The 19,180-nt window shown below is 35.5% G+C and overlaps 4 protein-coding genes across 4 annotated transcripts; 1 reads left to right on the plus strand and 3 right to left on the minus strand.

Annotated features, from left to right (window-relative positions):
- Nucleotides 1-2: 2 nt before the first annotated feature.
- LOC105965301 (uncharacterized) lies at nucleotides 3-2,234 on the minus strand. The gene is made up of 5 exons (XM_088822594.1): nucleotides 1,904-2,234; nucleotides 1,571-1,807; nucleotides 948-1,031; nucleotides 484-613; nucleotides 3-360 (listed from the first exon to the last, which is right to left on the minus strand). Exons 1-5 carry the CDS (start codon nucleotides 2,149-2,151, stop codon nucleotides 130-132), a joined length of 930 nt encoding a protein of 309 aa, XP_088678720.1. The 5' UTR covers nucleotides 2,152-2,234; the 3' UTR covers nucleotides 3-129.
- Nucleotides 2,235-3,355: 1,121 nt separating this feature from the next.
- Nucleotides 3,356-9,765, minus strand: LOC105965303 (uncharacterized). Its single transcript, XM_012989839.2, has 12 exons — nucleotides 9,268-9,765; nucleotides 8,729-8,875; nucleotides 8,518-8,632; nucleotides 8,325-8,416; nucleotides 8,059-8,162; nucleotides 7,178-7,215; nucleotides 5,986-6,221; nucleotides 5,434-5,527; nucleotides 5,161-5,351; nucleotides 4,819-5,038; nucleotides 4,090-4,257; nucleotides 3,356-3,784 (listed from the first exon to the last, which is right to left on the minus strand). Exons 1-12 carry the CDS (start codon nucleotides 9,484-9,486, stop codon nucleotides 3,627-3,629), a joined length of 1,782 nt encoding a protein of 593 aa, XP_012845293.2. The 5' UTR covers nucleotides 9,487-9,765; the 3' UTR covers nucleotides 3,356-3,626.
- Nucleotides 9,766-10,320: 555 nt separating this feature from the next.
- LOC105965003 (GDSL esterase/lipase At5g08460) lies at nucleotides 10,321-11,998 on the minus strand. Its single transcript, XM_088822595.1, has 5 exons — nucleotides 11,670-11,998; nucleotides 11,433-11,560; nucleotides 11,075-11,317; nucleotides 10,711-10,969; nucleotides 10,321-10,627 (listed from the first exon to the last, which is right to left on the minus strand). The coding sequence occupies exons 1-5, from the start codon at nucleotides 11,920-11,922 to the stop codon at nucleotides 10,407-10,409; spliced, it is 1,104 nt and encodes a 367-aa protein (XP_088678721.1). The 5' UTR covers nucleotides 11,923-11,998; the 3' UTR covers nucleotides 10,321-10,406.
- A 3,183-nt stretch (nucleotides 11,999-15,181) lies between these two features.
- On the plus strand, nucleotides 15,182-19,111 carry LOC105965304 (RING/FYVE/PHD zinc finger superfamily protein). The gene is made up of 5 exons (XM_012989840.2): nucleotides 15,182-15,933; nucleotides 16,755-16,881; nucleotides 17,082-17,297; nucleotides 17,417-18,034; nucleotides 18,114-19,111. The coding sequence occupies exons 1-5, from the start codon at nucleotides 15,603-15,605 to the stop codon at nucleotides 18,943-18,945; spliced, it is 2,124 nt and encodes a 707-aa protein (XP_012845294.1). The 5' UTR covers nucleotides 15,182-15,602; the 3' UTR covers nucleotides 18,946-19,111.
- The last annotated feature ends 69 nt before the right edge of the window (nucleotides 19,112-19,180 follow it).

Raw genomic sequence — 19,180 nt, forward strand, 5'->3', positions numbered from 1 at the left:
ATATATATATATATATATATATATATATATATATATATTAAGCACTTCATACTAGTCAAAAAGAAAGCTTAAGAAGTTAGATGCTAGGTTGCTTTTTTAAGGTCATTTAAATCAGTAGAGCTCGAAACTCTACATTCCTCCATCACTATGCAGCTCCATATCATCTTCTACGTTGTTTTTCTTGCCATCCAATGGTGGAATGGAGAGTGCATCGGATAATTCTTGGTTTCCATCATCACATGAAAGTGATCCGCTGGAGGAAATTGGCTTTTCAACAGCCGCCGCCACTTCGATGATTCCTTGTGCACGACGAGTGTAGATGAGGTAATGAGCTACAGATTTGAAACCAAGGCTTACAACCTGAAATTTGACCATACAGATATTTACCATTCTAATGAATTAGATAAAAATTATCATTAAACAAACTAGGGAACTAAAAAAGAAAAAAGGAGCAATTAAATAAAGAAGACTGGTCATATTTACCTTCCTGTAGATTGCTCCGGTAGGTTCAAATCCTTTGTCTCGTCTGCAGCGACTGCAGTTGCATATTCCACGACATGCAGGGCATATCCAATTTGGATTCTCATTAGCTTCTATGACATTCTCCCCATACCTGAAAGTTGTTATACAACCAAAATGAATTGTGTAACAAGAATATAGCTGGCCTTATATGGTACTTTTTAATGACCTAGCACGGAGCAAAACTGTTTACTTGTATTGAAATTGCTTCTTACCTCTACCACATCCCAGATATTTATGTTCTTATAATAAAAGAGGGGGAAACACATCTTATCTGGATCTAGAGAAACGTATTGATTTAAAAATCATGTAGTAACATTTAGATTTGCAAGTGAAACACTGTACTTGTAGGTTCAGATCAGAAGTAAACAAAATAAATGATGAAATGTTTAATAGTTTATCATAATTGTAGCATCTATTCCAAGAACCTCATGTATAAGCAATCGCCACAGAACTGCCCTGCGACAACCTTGCACTTGCTGCACTGAGTGTGATGTCCGAGTGTTTTTTGTCTGCAAAATTCAAGTGTCATCTATATGCATCACCCTAAACTTGGAGAAGAAGCAGAGAAAATTGAAAACAGGAAATCAATGTAAAATGGCTGACCAAGCAATCTGCTACACAGAAAAGACAAGTACAGTCAAATAGTAGACGATTGTGCAATTTTGGCCTAAATGCAGTTGATAACCATATACCAGGAAAAGGTAGAACTCAGAACAGAAGATGGAAAATTAGCAAAATGGATTGATAAGTTTAGATAAAACGGCATTCTTAAACAACTAAACATAACAATAATAAGTTTCTACATGAACGTTAATTTGCCGTTAAAGTTGTACGATTTGTTTGAGAGCTCAGTTTGTAAGCAATGATAAATCCCAGGCACACACACACTTGGATACGCAACACATAAAAAACAGTTAGAATACCAGTAACGCAGAGTATGTATGCATTGTCCAATAATTCCCCAATTTAACAATCGTTCTGTAAAATGATACACATCATCACCCAATAAACAAAGAAGAATTCAAACAGCAGTGATGATATACTACACCTGCATTGGTGGCAACTTTTGCCGTCGATAGGATCATAAATGCGCTGTCCGTCTTCATCGTAACCGTCAACACAGAGATCCCAAACAGAATTAGAGTCACCAAGCAGCTTCTCATGTTGATCTGTGTAGATCTCTGGATTTTCACCTTCTGGTATGTGGATTTCAACCTTGTTAGGCGAACTCTCCTTCTTAGGAATTTTCTTCTCCGAGTAACTTACAGGAGGAATGTCTTTCAACCTAGTTTTACCCAAATCAAAAATAAAATGAAAATCTATTTAGAAAATCAGAAAATTCATCACCTCAATTTCAAACAAGGCGATAATCGTATCTTACCTAGTAGAGCGCCTTGGGGGATGATTAGAAGGGGGCTTGGTTTTGCGGAGAGACGATGAAGATGGTTTAGGTTTAGGTTTAGATTTGAGTTTGAGAGAGAGGTCAAAAATGCCGAGGCTCCTCATTCTCTCCTCGTTTTCTTTGATTCTTTGTGCTCGAGACTCTTCATACTCACACTCTTCATCTCCTGCAACTTTTCCTTCGTCCTTGTCAGATCTTCCTCTCCCTCTGTTTCTCTTACTCACCATTGCTCTCTCCTCCACTCTCTTTCTCTGTGTGTTGTCTGCGTGAGAATGGGAATAAAGCTGGGTGCTGTCTTTTCCTTTTCCCGCGCACACGTTGTTTTTTATTATTTGTACATTCACACCCTAGATATATAAAACAAATTATTATTAAACTCGTGTTTATGGTCGAAAATCAAATTTGATGATGCTAAAACTAGATCATCTTAAAGTGTTGAAGTAGGATGAGCCGGAAGAGTAGAGTGGATCACTGGCTCACGAGCACGTAAACTATGTCCGGGGTTGATCTGGCGGAAACCCCTCCGACGCTCAAGTCAGACGTGCGGATAGTGAAAATTGTCCAGAGAATACATGTAGTATTGCTCAGTTAATAGGACGTACCTTAATGAGTGAGTTCAAATCTTTATTTATACCTTAATTGACATTGTCGGGCCCAAACCTTACTTGAAGGTGATTGGGCCTCGGTGATAATGATCTTCAATATTGGGTTCGTGGCCTAATAGGTAAAGAAATCGTAGGCCCATTGGGTTGGCTCAATTATACATATCAAAATTAAATTATTCAATTCTCAACTTTAGATAATTAAATTCTTCAAAAACTTTGGATAATTAAAACCTTATTCGAACTTGTTTCATTAATTTAAGGGCAAATTAAGGTATGGCCAAATTACGAGAAAAAAAAACCTCTTGTTTGGATAATCACACCCACCTCCCTCCTTTCAAATATTTTTACATAAAATTTATGTAATTCAATTATTTACCGGACCAAATCATATATTCAATTTGATAATCTATGTAGCTCCGCTAGCTTAATATACAATTAAACACCTATAAACTAATATAGTTCGGACCAGCTAAATCTATTAATTGAGCAAAATTATTTTTAATATGTTATAGTTAAACGAGGTTATTAATTTATTACGATTTTACTAGAATAAGAATAAAATGATAAATATGCACAAATAATCAAATTACTCGAACTCGATTCATGCACGGTTGGATTAAAACTCCACCAAGTTACTTATTAAATCAAACAAAAACATTTTCTCCAAGAGAAGTATAAATGTACATGGATTAGAGTAACTGTCCTGAATTTAAACCACAAAATAATCAAAACCTGCAAGTAGTTGAACCAACAGTCACATAATTCACAGACTTACATTACAGGTAGGTGATCTGAATCATGAATTTGGAATAAAAATCAAAACGAAATTATCAGATCAAGAAATGTTTTGTCAAGGTTCAGAAAAAACAAGAGAACAGTAGCATGAATGAATTCTGATTATACTAGATTACTCTCTCTGCTCACTTCTCAATCTTAACAGAGGTCCTTACCTACCTGTAATGTAAGTCTGCTCAATAATAATATACATTGATAGGTCAAAAACAAAACTGAATTTATCTTATAAGATAATTATGACAAAGAAAACCAAACTTCAATCCAATAACTAAACTGTTTGGAGTTATACGCTATCGATTAGCTCAGTTAGTTTTCTTGTCTTCTTCTTTTTCTTCCGATGCATCTGCACCCGCAATTGTTGGTTTATCATCAACCTCTCCACCGAAACCAAATTCATTTACTCGTTTCTTGTCCACCGGATAGATCCATCGTTGATAAATATATATCAAAAATATCAGATCTGCACAACCAAAGGTTGAAAGGTTATAAACATAGGAAAATACGACTGAATAAAGACACCCCCCATAACATGAATACGATGATAAGACTTGCATTGACAAGTTAATCAAAATAGCCTTCTTTAAATGTTCAATCTTAATCAAATTAGCATCTCATACTAACTTGAGTGGCAACACCTGTCTTCGGATATAAAAGACTTGCATTGACAAGTTAGCGACATAAACTATAATGTACTTCGTAAATATGACTATGCATCGATTCAGATGTATTAAAATATAAGTAAACAGTTTCCTTTCCACAACTCACCATCACGGAAGACAGAAAGTCGATGTAGCGTCGGCATCTTGATAACAAATGCAAAGAGGTCGTCAATAATTGTGTTCAGAAATTTGTATGTCATCTGCCTCCAAGGTAAATGGGCAACAGACTTTAGCTTATAATTGATGAATAGCTGGGGGCACATCATAATAAAACCTGTAGCAAAGAAAACAAAATATGGTTATGTTTCTAAGCCTATAATGATTTATGATGACAGATAAGGGAATAGCTGATTGTTAGAATAACACAACTCTAACTCCGTCTGGAACTATTTTGATACCATTGAAGCATTTTTAGAGTCTATCATGAAAAAGAGATGTATGGAATATATAACCCAAATTTGTTTTTAATTATTTCGCTGATTCCTTTCTGAATGAGGTAAAACAACTCATAGCATCCATGCTTCCTAAAATTTCAACTTTTAGTCTATAATTGGTAATCCAACAATATCATCAAAACTGAACTATTTCTGACAATGTATCATTAGAGTTCGGCTGTACCAAGAAAAATAGCAAATCCATGCTGGATAGGAGGGTATAGATATTAACAAGCAAAGTCCAAATGATTTAGAGAAAGTTAGAAATCCAAGATCTAGGCCAGTACTTGGAGTGTTAGTGCTGTACCTATGTTTTTATTGATGAAGTTATAACAAGCAAATAGTAAGAGAGAGGAAAAGAAAGCAAGTGGGGAGGGGAAGAACAGGATCAAGATGCTAACCAAACATGTAGACGCAGCTTGTAAGGGATGAGAGGATCCAAGAGTACCAGCTCTTGTGGCGTTCATACTTCAGAGAGTAAACAGCGAAACAGACGGCAAGAAAGAGGAGAACATATGACAAGTACTTCATTGCAAGATCATCATATTCCTTTGTTTTGTTTCTAGAATATGAATCACGGTCACGGAACCTCAACATTGGTATCCTACCAGATCTGTCAATCTGGAGAAAAGAAAATTAAATTTGAAAGTTCCGATACAACATTAGTAATAAGAGAATACAATATCTACAACTCAACGTCATATAGTTCTGACGGAGCTTCACTATACACTTTAAAGTTATACCTCAATGTGCATGGCTTTCCCTATTTTCCAGAACTCAATGCAGCAACCAATACCAGAACTCGAAAGTATCATCCATGAAGTTTCATTATCAAGCAGATAGAGAAAGATGATAAACTGACAAATGAAATTCACCACAACAGATTTCGCGGATAATCCTTCCATAGACTTGTTTTTATTCCAAAACTGAATATCTGCAATCAAACTAGAATTTTAGAAGTTGGTACAAAAGTAAGTTTCCTTAAGTGCACATAATGTGATAGAAAATGTCATTACCATTCTTAAAAGCCAACATGTCAAATAGCGAGTGAAATACTGAAACGACCATGGTAATCGCCAAAAGGATAGGATTTCCTTCCAGGAAAACTCTCTGTTAAAAACCCAAATGATTAGGATTCCATTTAAAACATTCATGTACAAATGTTGGAAAAGTTACAGCTTCAAATAAAACCAAAAGCATATCATCAGAACATTATGTTCTTATAACCGAAACCATCTCATTGTTACAAACTCCAAACAGGAGTACAGCGTAAGATTGAATGGTACGAGCATGTATTCTATACTTCAAGAGAAGACGAACTACTTTGCATACAGAGTGACAATCTTCTACACAAACATTTCGTTGATTTTGCTGAGAAAAGTTGCCTTGATATTCGAGTTATTCAACATCCTTACAACAAAGACCTCACTTTGGCAATTTTAGAAACAACTGTAGGACTTAGGCTCTGGAAAGTTTCTTCCACTGAACTCTATGTGCATTTTCAGATATAATATATAACCAAGCACTTCAAGTCAAAGATAACCCATAACATAGAGAACAGAACATACCTTAAGTCCATCAGCTTCACCTTCGATCATACTTCCGTAACTCCTATGAATCTGGAATGACTGGTCAATCTGTAGGAATAGCTGCCATTTTGTCATGCTAATGGGTCCAACCTCCAGATTCAGTGTCAATTCATTCACAGTCTCATTTACTGGTATTAACTTATCCCGAAGTAACCAAAACTCATTGAAGTAGATGGTCGGGTAGTAATTTCCCGTAACGGGCTCAATATTTATATCTTAGAATTCAAGTCAAGGTACAAATAGTGCAAAGTTACGTCAGCCAGATGATGAGTTAGTTGCAGAAAAAGAAACAACCATCCAATTTAAAGATACAATGCGAATATTATAAAAATGAAAGCCGAGAAGGTCCCAGATTTCAATGGAAACACTCACTAAGTGATACAAATCAAAGTTTCATTGGAAGTGTATTCCAAAACTAGAAACAGGCAAGTAAGAGAAACAATGTGTTCTGGAATATTAACACTGATATGATTAATCTTATTTTGTAATTAACCAATTGCGATTATATCACTCTAGGTACACGTTTGATCCTTGGAAAGAGAAAACCAGCATGGCACGAAAATGATGTACATTGATAAGCAAATCGTGTATCACACGTCAAAACAAAACAAAGCCAGTTTTTTTTTTTAATTGGCCTTATAACATGGCCTACAAACCGCACCCAAAGGGACTTGAACCCTTGACGACCTAATACTACCCTCCCCGCCGCAATACCCCTCAGACAATGCCTTCGGGGTATAAAAAGAAGCCAGTTTGAAGCAGCAAACAGTAACTATGGCATATAATCATCAACTATGAGTATTTAGAAGTGTAGTGGAAGCTTTAGAAGAAAGTAAAGGTAGACTGTAAACCAAACTGCATTCCATTGACGAACAAGAAGAACGAGAACCCTGTTAGATAATATGTTAAGTTGCTTGTGTATATCTATGGTTACAAGATATGCAGCTATTTTCGGAAGACTTATTTCCTTGTTATGACTCTTTTCCATCCCTATATAAGAGTGGGATCAAACAATAATATTTTCGTCTGACTTTTCTAAAATATATACCGTCTATCTTCTGGCTTTTTTATATTCTACATCATGGATGTCCTATTCTAACATGGCATTAAGAGATGCACAGGTTCAGAAAAGAAGGGGGAACAAAATATTCAGACATTCTCTCAAGGATACAAGGAGCAACATTTGGGGGTACTGCATTTTGAGAATATCTGCCGGAAAAGGAAAAAAAAACATTAGCACATTTGCCAAAATAGTGATCTTATCAACCACAAAATTAAGGAAGACTTGACAACAAAAACTGCAGCCTCATAAAACTAATTCACACAAGCCATCGTATATGAATCAACATCAAAGTCATCAAGAGAGCAGTAGTCGATCAGATAGTCATGTATAGAAGTTGATCATTGTGATAAAGCAATCACCTCCTCAGAAAGATGCATTTGCATATGAACCAGTTTGTTCGAAATATTTTCCTACTATTCCACTTGCAGCTAATACAAACGACCTAGAAAAGACTGGATATGTGAAGCATGGAAGACTGACTTAGCACATGAAATTCTACTTCCCTTTCAATTAAAATTACATACTGCAGAGAAATTTTCTAGGTGCTGTTGTTAAAGAACCCATCTAATATAAAATAGAACCACCTAATTTTCTCTAATGAACCCATCCAACAAGGCCATCTAGATAGGTGCAAAGATGCCGGCTCCGCATGGACAAAGGATAAAACAGCTATTATTATCTCCAGGTGTATCAATCTGGTGTATATTAAAACCCACAACACAACCCAAGTTAGAAAGCAATTCCCACTAATTTAGTTTATGTGAAACTGAGCCACAGTATTTGCTACAATTCCACGTATGACTGATTTAAAATGATTTTGGCTTGAGAAAACCAAATTGGGTGGACCTTTGGTTACAACAAACCAAAAAAAGTTAAAAACACTGCCATGCAATTTTTACATCACTTGGAAGTTTTCAGACGAGTTGCAATAGTAATACCAAACTAAATAGTACGATATCATATCAGAATGGATGTTTAGATAATTATACCTTGTGAAATCATCAACCAGATTTATTGTAATATTCGGCTTCCAATATGAAATCCATTCAACCGGTCCATGCTCTTTCTCATCAACTTGGGCATCTTCGGCTATCTAAAGCAAACATAATTTATTCATAATGACAATACTAAACACTGTGACAGAAGAACTAAGAAGTTCAACATTTAAACAGTGCAATATTGGAAAACTCACACTAAATCTCATAATGAGAATGCAGAACATGCATCAGTAAATAAACAATAAAAGACTAGATACCTCAGAAACCGTTACATCACTGCTGGGGTCTGTTGAGTCCAGCAGACTCTTCTTCTTATCAGCCTTTGCTTTGGGCAAATATATCACAACAGCTGTACACAGAAGAAAAAGGCTTATTAGCTTTTAGACACCGACAATACCACAATGGCCAATGACAAGGATGAACAAAATAAATAAGTTAGGATAATCTCACGGTGAGTCCGCCCAAAAGTAGCCAATGGCTTGTACTCAGGATCCTTGGGATCTGGCAGATAGCCAGACCTAGCAAAGAATGTGTGAGCATAAAGACTTCCATTGTTCTTTAAAGCCTAAGAATCAGTTAACACATTAAGTAAAATATGAGAATCAATAAATTTAAAATGATCCTCAGTAAAATAAACAGAACTTAACACAAGAAACAATACCTCAGAAGGATGGTACTTCAAAGATAGGGTTCTGCTACTCTCTGCAGTCCAAACTGCGTAAGGTATATTTGTCTCCTGCCAAACGAGGGCTCGTTCATCGCCAAATTCACTAAAGTTCTCGTGCTCGGAAAGGTATAACCACATATCCTGACAAAAAACAAGGTAGTTCCAAGTTGAGGACAAACAATGACATAAATCAAGATTGACAGTGACCTTCAAAATCTTGGTTTGAGAAGAACCCTCAAAAACAGCATCTCAAGGTTTTTGATGCACTTGAGTAAATATTTTCCTCAATATCAGTTTTAAAAGTTAATCTACATAATACGAACACTTAGGAATTGAATGATCCATGCTGAGAACCAAATTTAATCAAAGAACACTAAAAAGCATGAACAAGTCACAAGACTTGATGTTTCAGTAAACCATAAGACATAGATGATAGATTGACTTTCTGCCCCTAATATATAGGTATCTATACATATCTTTAATGTGAAAATAAACTCAGATATAAAAGAAATAGAGAAGAAGAAATTACTGACCAAAGGTTCCCCTTTTTGAAACAGATTTGAGATCTGGTGAGAGGATTCAGCAGGTGATCGCTTAGGTCCGAAGAATTTGGAGGCGAAGTACCAGAACACTGCTACCCTAATAACACCAGTCAGCATCTGCCCCATGCCCTGTTGTGGTTGCGGCTGCCGCCTTGGTCCAACAGCGCCGCCACCATCAACACCGCCTCCTTCAGCTGCCGGCGGCTCCATATTGTTGGTTGAAGGAAAATAAACTGATTCCTAGGTATCTATATTACGATTATCAAGCCGACACAAGTACGGCCGGCAGAGAGAGCGAGAGAGATAGAGTTGAGGAGTGATGCTTGAACGATAGATATTATTTCGATCCAGAACCAGAGAGGTATATTGGGAATAGAAGAGCGGCCGCGCACGCAACGCTAGCAAATAATACTTCTTTTATTTACATTTTCATCCTATTTTTCTCTTTTATTTCTTTTCGGGTGCTTGGGAATAGCGTTATATTAACTTAATCCCTTAAATAGGAGAAATGTTCTTCTATAAACCCCATAAATAAATCATAATGTATTAACGTTGTTTGGTTTGGGCTCTAACTGCCCATGTTGCACTGTTGTGTGGAAATTAATTAGCATTAATTTTCTTGTACATTTTGTACTCTATAATTGGCATTGATTGTATTTATGTATTAGATTAAAATAATTTGCTTTTAACTATAATTATATTCTTACATATCTTATAAACAAATTGTGTGAATTTGAGGAGCTTGGCATTTCAAAGACACGGAATCAGAACTGCGTACATGAACGGCGTTACTACACAACGAGAAAGTCTTTCGTTTATTGAATATAGTACCAAAAATATACATTTAAAACTTAATTATATTGGAAATTTTGTTTACGGGTCAGTCGTAAATATAAGTTACATTTTGTTACAACTTAAAATGAAAATTAGTATGGATATATATATCAGATGGAGTGATTAACATTAATTGATTAATAAGCAAAGCAAAATAAATCAGAACTATCACATGCAAAGTCCTCTTCTACTTTGATATTGGTTTACTGATGTCTTAAGATGCACACTTTATTTTTATTTTTTTCTTGCATAAACAATAAACAAGAACATATTGAACTGCATTAATTTAAATTAAATTAAAGCAGGGCCATCTGTTGTATATTAAGTGGATAGGTGTAAAATATGGAGCCAGAAAAAGCCCTATCAGCCAAAATTTGGTTGACAGCTTGTGTTGGATGAAAGGCATCCCAAAACACATACTCGTTTCTCTTAATGCATGGCACCGATAACGGAAGGCATGTCACTTGCCCTTTGTTTCTTCCTATCCCGCAACACCCTTTGTCCGTCACCCTAAATCCTGCATGCGCGCAAACGTTTTTTTTTTATGACGTAAAAATGAATGAAGATATATCATATATTGGATTATAAATTAATTATTACCATAAGCCCTGGCATTGTTGAGTATATCCACAACTGCCCCAAAACTATTGCCGTAAGCGAAAATGGATTCGTTGTTATACTTGTTGTTGAGCTCATCCACAAGTGATTGAAGCCTCTCATTGAACATTGTAACGACTTCGTTCGTGTAGTCCACACACTTTCCTGGTCCAGGTGCACCTGTTGCTAGCTGATTAGGGATGCACCCCAGCGGTCCAATTCCAGCTATAAAGAATTTTCTTAGTCCTAAGCTATGAATCGCCTGCAGCACCAATTAAATTAAATATATATTTATTTTATTTTATGTAAGCAACAAAAATTAAAAGAATTGAAGTATATATATATATATATATATATATAGACTCGCCAGAATTTGCCTAGTGTAGCGGTTAACGAGAAGATCGGCGTAGTCTTTAGGGTTATAGATATAACTGGTGGTATAAAATGAAGGTTGAAGATAATTATTGATGTAGTCATTACTGCCAAGTGATAGTACAACCAATGCCTTAGCCAAATAATCGCTCAGTTCTTCGTCTTCCATTTGGCTCCTCAACACGTTCAACGTGTTCTCAAAGTTTTCGACTTGCTGCGATAAGCTGAACCTTTCGCCCTGTCGCGATCCACGCGTGCACATTTATAATCTAAGTCGTATATATGTATATTTAAATAAAAAATAATAATTATATACATAAACATTATTATTATTATATATATTGAATTAGTACAAGATTGTGTCCAGTCTCTTGAAGAATCCCTCCAGCTGCAGAAGCATAGTTGACTCCTTTAAGAATGTTTTGACCAGTAGCAAAAGGGCTTGTGTAAGCTGGTAGCACAGGAATTCCCATCATCTCTCCTACGTACGTAAAAGATCGTAACAACATAAACGAATATTAATCAAGATCATTAATCAAGAACATAAACTAATAGTCAACAACATACATATAGTTAATTTAATTACGTACCGAGATAATCTACGACGGTTTTTCCGTTGCAAAATCTGCCAGAAGGGCCTTGGTAGAAGTCGACACCGTAAGGGATGTAATTAGCCTTTGCTAATGAATTCAAGTAATTGTTGTTACCAGGATCGGTTAACGAATCTCCAAACGCAAACATAGCTGTGAAAGCCGTTTGTGCGACGATTAATTCCGTTGAAGAGATAATTATTAGTATGGTGGCTAATATGAAAGGCATTATTGATCCAATTATAATCTCCATATTTTTGGATTAATAGTAATAATAATATATATTTATTCAAGTTTATTATCTTCAAGTATACTGCTAATTAAATGGTAATATTGTAGATGAAATCAGGTGAATTAATAAATTGAAAAATCATGTGAGAGTGGGATTAATCACACTGTGGTTGAGTGAAAACAGGCATCAAAACTTGCTTTGCAAAGCATGACAAAACATTCGGTTACCTGAGGTTTGTCATTTCCTGTATATATGTTTATTTGACATTGACCCAAAAATTAAAATTGCAAATATTGCCCATGACATGTTAATAAATTACAGAACCGCCCCAATTCCACATAGAAAAATAAAATAAAATAAAATGTGGAATTGGTAATCAATATTAATCATACATTTTTTCAATCATAATATAATATCCCAAAGTTGATATTAATTTATTATTAATTGGGATGATATATATACACAAGTGTTGGAAGAGGAGTGAAGCCAACTAATCCATTTGAATATTTCTTGTTATAGTTTACTTATTCTGCATTTATTCAATCATGCATGGCTCAACGATTAATCGTGCTTGTTGGACGCCATGATCTGCTTCCCCTTTCTTCTTACTTTATTTTACAAATAATTAAATTAAACTAATTAATTTTGCACTTAATAATTTTAATCTATTATATTAAATTAATTGATTTTGTTGAAATAATCCGGATACGTTTCATATTTCACAGTTAATTCGAATGAGATAAAACGGGTACAAAAGTGACAATATTCCATATAATCTCGAAAATTCCACTAAATTTGAAACCGCAAGAGTGGACGTGTAAGAAGATTTATAATTAAGGGGTAATGGCAAATAGGCCCATGACAAGGGCACTTAATTAAAATAGGGACATCCAACTTTTTTGTCTTTCAAATAAATCCACCCCATTCAAACTTATTTGCAAATAAGGAAAATCCCTTTATATATACCAAAATTACCCCCAATTCATTTGAAACCCAATTTAACTCCAATTTCATGATTTACACTCCAATTTAGCCCAATTTCATCAATTAACCAATTTTAACCCAAATTTCAATTTTGACCCCAATTTTAACCCTAATTCGTATCAATTCCACCCATTATGCTCTAACTTCTTTAATATTACATATTGACCCCGGATTTTAACAAATATATCACATTAACCCCCAAAACTTTTTTTTTTTTCAGAAAATAATTTTTTTTCTGAAATATTTTTTTTCCGACCAGATTCCGGCGTTGACCGCCGGAGACCGCCGGTCTCCGGCGTTGACTTTTTTTTTTTTTTTTTTTTTTTTTTTTGAATTTTGTTTTCCTGAAATTTTTTTCCGGTCGGTCAACGGCCGTTGACCGCCGGGTTTCCGGCGTTGACTTTTTTTTTTTTTTTTTTTTTTTTTTTCTTAAAAAAAATATTTTAATTAATTTTACTGTCTTGGCTGTTAAATTACTGTCTCCGGCAGCTATTTAACTATCGGAGACAGTAATTTAACTGTTAATCGACTGTTTTTTTTTTTTTTTTTCTTCAAAAATATTTTAATTAATATTACTGTATTCGTTGCTAAATTACTGTCTCCAGCAGTTATTTAACTGTCGGAGACGGTAATTTAACTGTTAATTGACTTTTTTATTCTTAAAAAAATATTTTTAATTAATATTACTGTATTCGTTGCTAAATTACTGTCTCCAGCAGTTATTTAACTGTCGGGGACAGTAATTTAACTGTTAATTGACTTTTTTATTCTTAAAAAAAATATTTTTAATTAATATTACTGTATTCGTTGCTAAATTACTGTCTCCAGCAGTTATTTAACTGTCGGAGACAGTAATTTCACTGTTAATTGACTTTTTTATTCTTAAAAAAAATATTTTTAATTAATATTACTGTATTCGTTGCTAAATTACTGTCTCCAGCAGTTATTTAACTGTCGGAGACAGTAACTTAACTGTTAATTGACTTTTTTTTTTTTTTTTTTTTAATTTTTTTCCTTAAAAAAAATTTATTTAAATTAATACTACTGTCTTGGATGTTAAATTACTGTCTCCAACAGTAATTTAACTGTCTTAGATAATAATATTAATAATATTACTGTTCGGAAAAATAATATTCATAATATTACTGTCTCAAACAGTAATATTACTGTCTGAGACAGTAATTTAGTATTCAAGACAGTAATATTAATTAAAATATTTTTTTTTTTCTAAGAAAAAACAATTAAAAAAAAAAAAAAAAAAAAAAAAAAAAAGTCAACGCCGGAGACCGGCGGTCAACGGTGGTTGACCGGCCGGAAAAAAAAATTTCAAAAAAAAAAAAAAAAAAAAAGTCAACGCCGGAGACCGGCGGTCTCCGGCGGTCAACGCCGGAATCTGGCCGGAAAAAAAACTGTTCAGAAAAAAAATTATTTTCTGAAAAAAAAAAGTTTTGGGGGTTAATGTGATATATTTGTTTAAATCCGGGGTCAATGTGTAATATTAAGGAAGTTAGAGCATAATGGGTGAAATTGTTAAGAATTATATTATTGAGGGTATTTTAGACTAAAGACAAGGGGATGGGCTTAATTGAGAGACTGTTTTTTTTGTGGACTAAAATGCATTTAAGTCCCATGTGATGGGCCTTTTTGCCATTTGCCCTATAATTAATGGTGGTTGTAATTACCCAAACAGGAGGGGGGTTTTGTAATTTGACCATACCTTAGGGTAGTGGTTGTAATTTACTCAAAGTTATATAGTTAAGACTTGAGAACCATAAAGATGTGTTTTTACTCTAAAGTCCTCCTTCTTTCACCGCCCTGATTTTTAAATTTTTAAAGAAATATATTTATAACAATTACAGCTCAACCCCTAATTTCGCCTTTCTATTTTTTTGACCTCTAAATTCCACACAATTACAGCTTCCACCCTTCCCTTTATTCAAACTTGTTTCGACAAGGGCATTCTCGTCAATTAAGTACTCTATTAAATAATGACTTACCCATTAAGTTTTCCATATTGAAGTACTACAATAATGTAATTTCGCAATAATTTTCGTGGCTCTACTCTTTTCATCTTCTATATGCTCTGATATAATAATAATAATAATAATAATAATAATAAGTTATGACCGATATTTACTCAATGAAATAAATTATAATAATGTGAAAATTTATTTTATAAAAAAACTAGGTACAAGTAAATATAATAATTTAAATATTGTAATTGCAAAAATAAAACCATAAATTATTGATACCAATATTTACATATATATGTAAAAAGGAAAAGTTAAAAAGCTTACAGAATTAATAGACCGACTTATAAGTTTTCCATTCCAACCCAAACGACTTTCCTAACTTTATTATTAGACTTCAAATTTACACGAAAATCGAGGAAATTAAAAACTGTGGAAAATATTATAAAAGTACAAAAAAGCCCCGATATCCACACCAACCAAACCCTAAACGCGCCTCCCAAAACAAACGTTCCGCTTTTCCCTCTTCTTCTTCCCTCTCTCCTGTTTTCCCTACGGTTTTTTCTTTTTTGTTTTTCCCTGCTTCTCTTCTTCAATCTACTATTTTTTCCCGATTAATTATTATTTGTGTGAATCTCTTAATTTTTTTCAAAATCAACCGTCCGATCTGTCGTAGATCCAGATCTTGTAGGAGGCGAGTATTTCAAAATATACCCCCACGCGCCGAGATCTGAGGTAAAAAAAACCATGGTGGTGAACGGAAGACCCACCAAGAGGCTGGTTAAGAGGCGAGTCACTGCTGATCTCAGTGACTTCCTCACGTTCCCCACCGCCGGCGACTTAGCCTCGCCTGCGGCCTCCAAGCCGTTCAGGACAACCGTCAGGGCGTTTCTCACGAAGCACGCGCTCCTGCCGCCTCCTTCATCGCTCTTCCCGCATCTTCTTACTTGGCAGATCCTCTTCCGCGTCGGAGACCTCGCCGGAGACGACGGCGGTCCCGCCGTCGTTTGTCTCGACGTCGTGGAGGAGGACGTCGCTAGATCTAGATCCGTTTATTGCGACCAGTGCCGTGTCGTTGGTGAGTTCTCAACACCGAGTCAGCCGCCTAACTCGGTCTTTTTATTATTTTTTTTTTGTAATTCTAATTTCCCAAAAAATATTGGTAAATATTTTAAAGAAATTGACCTCCTTTTGTTTTTAAGTTTTAGGATCTTTATGGAGGATGCGTTGTTATTATCTTCTAGGAATTTAAAAAAAAAAATCTAACCCATATTTTGGTGTTGACAAATATTTTACCAAAATATCCCGCAGTATTAGTGTCCTATGTGAGTTTATTTTAAAAATTGTTTTTTTTTAATTTTATTTAATACGAGAATTCTGAGGAAAGCCATGTTGATATCGATATTTCCAAAGCTGGAAGTGGGACTGATCTATCTAATCTTGTGATAGGTGTAACGTTAAACTCAATTCGTTGGACCCAAATCAAAGGAGAGCTAAATTTGAAAATAAGAAAATATATATATAATTAAATAAATTAATTAATTAATTGGAAATTTACAAGTGGGCCACTCTGTCATGTGATATTTGTTGACTATTTTTTGATTTTCCGGAACTACCCTCAACTATAAAAATTTCATTAAATTTGAGCAGTAGTCCACGTGGTTGCTAGGAGGGGTTAAAATGTCTTTTGGTAATTGACTTATGTTATCCACAAATTAGTCCTGACGTGGAATAGCGTGTTATAATGCTTAGACTTTTTGTAATTATTACGCGATTCCTTTTTTTTTTTTTTTTTTTTTTTATTCCTTCTTTCAATCCTGGCTGAGGTTAAATTTTGGGGGTTAATTACAATTAACCTTGACCTAATTTACTCATTGTTTATGGAATCTGAATGAATAGGATGGAGTAGTAATCCCGTTTGTGCGAAGAGATACCATTTCATAATAAAGGCAGATGGCAATTCTATCGCTGGTTACAATAAAACTTGTGCCGGCTGTGGTGATCCCCTTCACATGACTGATTCCAGGTTGGAACAATCATCTCTTTTGGTTTTTGTCTATTCATGATCGTTTCAATGGCTTTTATTTCTTTGACATTTGAAAATGATTTTTGGGATCTTAGATTGTCAAGAGTATAGATCATTCGTCAATCGAAAAACTTTGTGATATTTCAGATACTTTTGAATTTGTACACGAGAATTAACATTATTCCAAATAATTCCTCCAGGTGCAAGTCATGCAACCATGTGATGACTACGGAAGATGTTGAGGACTGGATGTATCAACAGCTTGAGAATACTACCCATCTGTTACATGGCGTGATTCATGCCAATGGGCATGGGCATCTTCTCAGGGTCAATGGCAGAGAAGGTGGATCCAGTTTACTGTCTGGACGACATATAATGAATTTTTGGGATCGGCTTTGCAGAATGCTGGGAGTCAGGTAATTAAATACCATTTTTTTTAATTAAAAAAATGGTTTATATATATTCAAATTTGTGTTTCTTTGGTATTACACAATGTGATTGTAACTTGAGCTTCTTGGCATCTTTGAATGTGCAGGAAGGTCAGTGTGATGGATGTCTCGAAAAAGAATGGACTGGATTTCCGATTGCTTCATGCTGTTGTCAAAGGCCACCCATGGTACGGAGATTGGGGCTATCAGTTTGGTGCTGGTAGTTTCTGTTTGACCCTCGATGATTACAAGATGGCTGTTGGAAACCTCGCCTCTTTGCCCTTGTCTTTGTTTCAATCTCAAGGAAGGAAGCCCCGAACACGCCTGCAGGATTTGATTTCGTTTTATCAATCCATATCAGAGCGCGAGCTTGTAAACCTTAGAGATCTATTCTGTTTCTTGATGTGTTTGATTCACGATGGCAGCCAGTCGCCTCTTAAGTCTGACGAATCTCCTCGCAAGAAAATCAGAACCAATGATTCTAGAACCTTGTGTTCTTGGACTATAGATGACATAAAACGCGTTGAAGGTGCCATGTTCAAGGTTTTGCGCGCTGTTAGTGGGTCCACCTGGGTGAGTTGGCGTGCCCTTAGAGGTGCTGTTTGCAGAGTAGGTACTCCAGAGCTTTTGGATTACTGCCTTAAAGAACTCAAGGGTAAACAGGCAGCTCCAGGGATGGTTGTATGTGCTCGATGCGCTTCTGATTCGGGCGCCATGGAGTACAGGTTAGCATCATTTTGCTATCTTCTTTATTAGTATCGTGAATTGTAATTTATTAATATTTTTTTGTTCTATTTGCTTCAGACTCGAGCTAGGAAGTGCAACCACGCAGAGCAATAACTATTTGAACAATTTCCCCTTAGCAATCTACCCATCAGAAGAACGTCTTTTGCGGGATCTTAAATATTTTTACGATTGCATGCTTCGTCCAGAGACATTGGTGTTTCATGTGGCTCCAGCGAAAAGGAATCTTGCAGTTAGCTCTGCTATGCAAATTCTTGATTGCAAGCAGTTTGTGAAAGACTACCACCCAGGACATTTTCTCTCCGTCCCGAAGGAAAACGCAGTGCAAGTTCTATGTGAAATTGACCTGTTGGAACATCACCCAGATGAACACAGCCATAATCCGCCGCCAGAGTTACTGGTACTCTCCCCTGATGCCACCATAGCTGACTTAAAGCAGGAAGCAATGAGGGCCTTCCAAGATGTCTACTTGATGTTCAGAAGGTTCCAAGTTGACGAGATAGTTGGGTATGGTGGTGTCGATGAATCAACACAAATAAAGCTCTTGTTAGGGTCGATGGAATTTGTAAGAATCAGGGGACAGTTTCTTGGAAAAAATGGTTTGAGTAGGTATAGAATGGAAAGGGGAAACGAGAGATGGATTGTGGATTGTCTTTGTGGTGCAAAAGATGATGATGGTGAGAGAATGCTGGCGTGTGATGTGTGTAGTATATGGCAGCACACTAGGTGTTGTGGTATTCCGGATTCAGAAGGTGTTCCTGCTAGGTTTTTTTGCCAAAGATGCAGACCGACGACGAAGATGAATGGACAATGCAGAGACGAGGTGTTGGATAACATTGGTGATGATGCTTTGGGCTGGAGTATTTGCTTATCGAATACTGGGGTGTTGTGATTTTGTAAATGATTTTTTATTTATTAAATTTTAATTTGTGTAGGCAAGGTTTCTGGTAAGTTATGTATATATAAACAGTGCCTTGTAAACAACTTCCAGTGGATGTTTTGGCGTTTCCCAAGTGGCAATCACCGGTTGTGTATATAATTTGTATATCTTCTCCCAAGTTGTCTTGTTTTGACATTTATTTGTTAGTTAGTTTATTACTTATTAGTGATTAATTAATTAGTTATTT

The sequence above is a fragment of the Erythranthe guttata genome, chromosome 8, assembly GCF_056151865.1.
Source record: "Erythranthe guttata isolate IM_541 chromosome 8, IM_541, whole genome shotgun sequence".
Taxonomy (NCBI): Eukaryota; Viridiplantae; Streptophyta; class Magnoliopsida; order Lamiales; family Phrymaceae; genus Erythranthe; species Erythranthe guttata.